The 2315-nt window shown below is 48.6% G+C and overlaps 2 protein-coding genes across 2 annotated transcripts in view; both read right to left on the bottom strand.

The window, feature by feature from the left end:
* The window catches only part of FA10DRAFT_51019 (hypothetical protein), a 919-nt gene extending 451 nt beyond the window's left edge, over positions 1 to 468 (bottom strand). The window contains exon 1 of the mRNA XM_025525533.1: positions 76 to 468. Within this exon, the coding sequence (XP_025373886.1) occupies positions 76 to 233 (158 nt within the window). The 5' untranslated portion in view covers positions 234 to 468. The remainder of the gene's footprint in view (positions 1 to 75) is intronic.
* Positions 469 to 755: 287 nt separating this feature from the next.
* Positions 756 to 1099, bottom strand: FA10DRAFT_270057 (hypothetical protein). The gene is made up of 2 exons (XM_025522984.1): positions 980 to 1099; positions 756 to 915 (listed from the first exon to the last, which is right to left on the bottom strand). Exons 1-2 carry the CDS (start codon positions 1048 to 1050, stop codon positions 789 to 791), a joined length of 198 nt encoding a protein of 65 aa, XP_025373885.1. The 5' UTR covers positions 1051 to 1099; the 3' UTR covers positions 756 to 788.
* Between the last annotated feature and the right edge of the window lie 1216 nt (positions 1100 to 2315).

The following is a 2315-nucleotide window of genomic DNA, read 5'->3' as shown; positions in this document are numbered from 1 at the left end:
GGCCGTTGGCGTGGCCGTTGGCGTGGCCGTTGGCGTGGCCGTTGGCGTGGCCGTTGGCGTGGCCGTTGGCGTGGCCGTTGGCGTGGCCGTTGGCGATGCCTTTCATCGCCTTGCCATTGATGCCGTGTCTGACCATTTATCGTCGCTTCTCGAGCTATGCGTAAACAGTTCTCTTTGCCTCTCTTTCCTTTCTCTCCCTCTCTCCTTTCTTTGCTATTTTTCGTTTCTTCCATATCCGATCACTCATCCTCCAAACGCCCTCAGGTCGACTGTCGTCAACAGCTGCCATCTCATCTGAGCTGTAGATGCGCTACCCCTTTCTTTTCCGACAGAGATAGCGTCCGAGTGGATATAAGACTTGGAGGATCCGACGGATTGCAAGTGTTGGTCGAAGCTCGCACAGACTCTTCTCGCATTGTGCGTAGGTGGTGTGCCGCGGCTTCAAACTATGCGAAGATTAATGCAAATGATTGTTCTCTTTCTCTTTCTCTTTCTCTTTCTCTTTCTCTTTCTCTTTCTCTTTCTCTTTCTCTTTCTCTTTCTCTTTCTCTTTCTCTTTCTCTTTCTTCTCGGGTCACCTTTCTCTTGTGACAGTGAGAGTGACCGAGTCGACCGTTATAGTGAAGCAGCTACCGGAAAGCCGCGTGTGCAGCTTTCGAGTAGGCTAGCTCCTCAACCGAATTGAGAAGTGGCTGCGCGCCTGTCATGGCTGGTGGGCCAACTTCGGCCATGGAAAAGAAGATCGAGAGACGTGCCTTTTCGTGGTGTTCAATAAGAGGATCACATCCTCAAATTGGGCTAGATCTGGGACACATATTTCCTTCATGTATAAGGGTATAATTCCGGGACTGATCAAGAGTATTCAGTGTGGGGACGTAGCCTGGCCTTGACGCACTGTTCATAGTGCCATGTAAGCTGAGGAGAAAATCAGAAAAAGCTCATTCTTATGAGTTACTATCTCATTGAGAGCTTGACTCACAAAGAGAGGGTTGACGCCTGAGCGTCGGAATTCTTCGCCTTCAGCTTGGAACATCCGCCTTCCATGGGCATCCTTGAAGCATATGTTGTCGACGAAAGAGTGTATTATGAATGAGTCTCCCTATCGCAAAAAAAAAATGTCTGAAGAGGTCAGTCACCGATCGTCCACGAACTTCCGACAACAGCCTCTCGTGGCCTTTTTCTCGACTCATCTCACTTCGACATACACGCTCCATTCGAAGCGGTCGAAAGTCTTGTGAAGCGTTCTCAAAAGCATGAACCCGTTCGTGATGTCGTCAATGCTCATAGTGCTGTCGCCCGATACTTCACGGATGAGCTGTCGGGAAAAAAGAGGTCATTAGTCAAGTAAAAAAGCCAGAATAAGGATGGTCTTGTCGTCTCTCTCACTTCATCCCCTCTTGACTTGGGAAGAATGTGACAAGCCTCGATGTTGGCCCCAAACACATCAATTTGACCTGTGGCCACGCAGTGACAATTGTCTCTGCCATTGAGGAGGTTGCGAAATTGATTCTAAGACATCAAAGGCGCATTATTGATGTGCATGTCAGTGGATGGAAACAGTCCAGAGACAGTATTGACTCACTTGAACCGAGCTTTGCCTGGACGAATTACTGACCGATGAATCGTCGTCTGGATCGACGAAATCGCGCCTTCCTGACTTATCTTTGGCTTCACCTTTGAGGCGCAAAGCCGATTGACGCGCTAACCATGATGATGCTGTGCAATGCGGAGTCAGGATGAAATATGACACGTGCTTATTCAGGCGTCATAGTTTCTTGTAAGCTGTGGGATTTGAGATGGCAGCTTGCTAATTCATATACTCCTTGGAAGCCTTAAGAATGATTTCTCTCGAGTTGACGTGTGGGTGTAATCGTTGAAATTTGATATTAATCGGAGCACTTGCAAGAAGCTGTGAGGAAGCTGAGCACAATCGCGCTTGCTCAATAAAACTCTTGAACTTGGCTGAGAAGGCCTCTCTCTCTATACGAAACATCATTGGCACAACATGGGCTGGGACGAAATATGCGTGGTGAGCATCCTCAATCATTCCCATGATTGATGCCTCGCTTACTCTCTGTCATACACAAAAGATCTGTGGTCTGACTCCGGCCATTGTCGATGCTTTCGAGCAGACTCTCATCCTTGATTATGCAGAACGAACGCAAGTCTACGATAATGACTTGCGCTTCTTCCGACCCAATGACAACGATGAGAAGGCATCGTGGAGCTTCGTCGACAGCGGTGCCTGTCAAGAATTCCACATGGACCTTGCCGCCATCGGTCGATATCCAGGGATAGAAGAAAATGGCGCGGAA

The sequence above is a fragment of the Acaromyces ingoldii genome, assembly GCF_003144295.1.
Source record: "Acaromyces ingoldii strain MCA 4198 unplaced genomic scaffold FA10scaffold_10, whole genome shotgun sequence".
NCBI classification, from domain to species: Eukaryota; Fungi; Basidiomycota; class Exobasidiomycetes; order Exobasidiales; family Cryptobasidiaceae; genus Acaromyces; species Acaromyces ingoldii.
The sequence above is the reverse complement of the archived record's forward strand: the minus strand, read 5'-3'. Positions and strand labels throughout refer to the sequence as shown.

Bases quoted from the DNA above. Each gene is read 5' to 3' on its own strand.
- FA10DRAFT_270057 (XM_025522984.1), bottom strand. From the start codon at position 1,050: ATGCCCATGGAAGGCGGATGTTCCAAGCTGAAGGCGAAGAATTCCGAC. The intron at 916-979 runs GTGAGTCAAGCT...TTTTCTCCTCAG, and splicing joins CAGGCGTCAACCCTCTCTTT to CTTACATGGCACTATGAACA.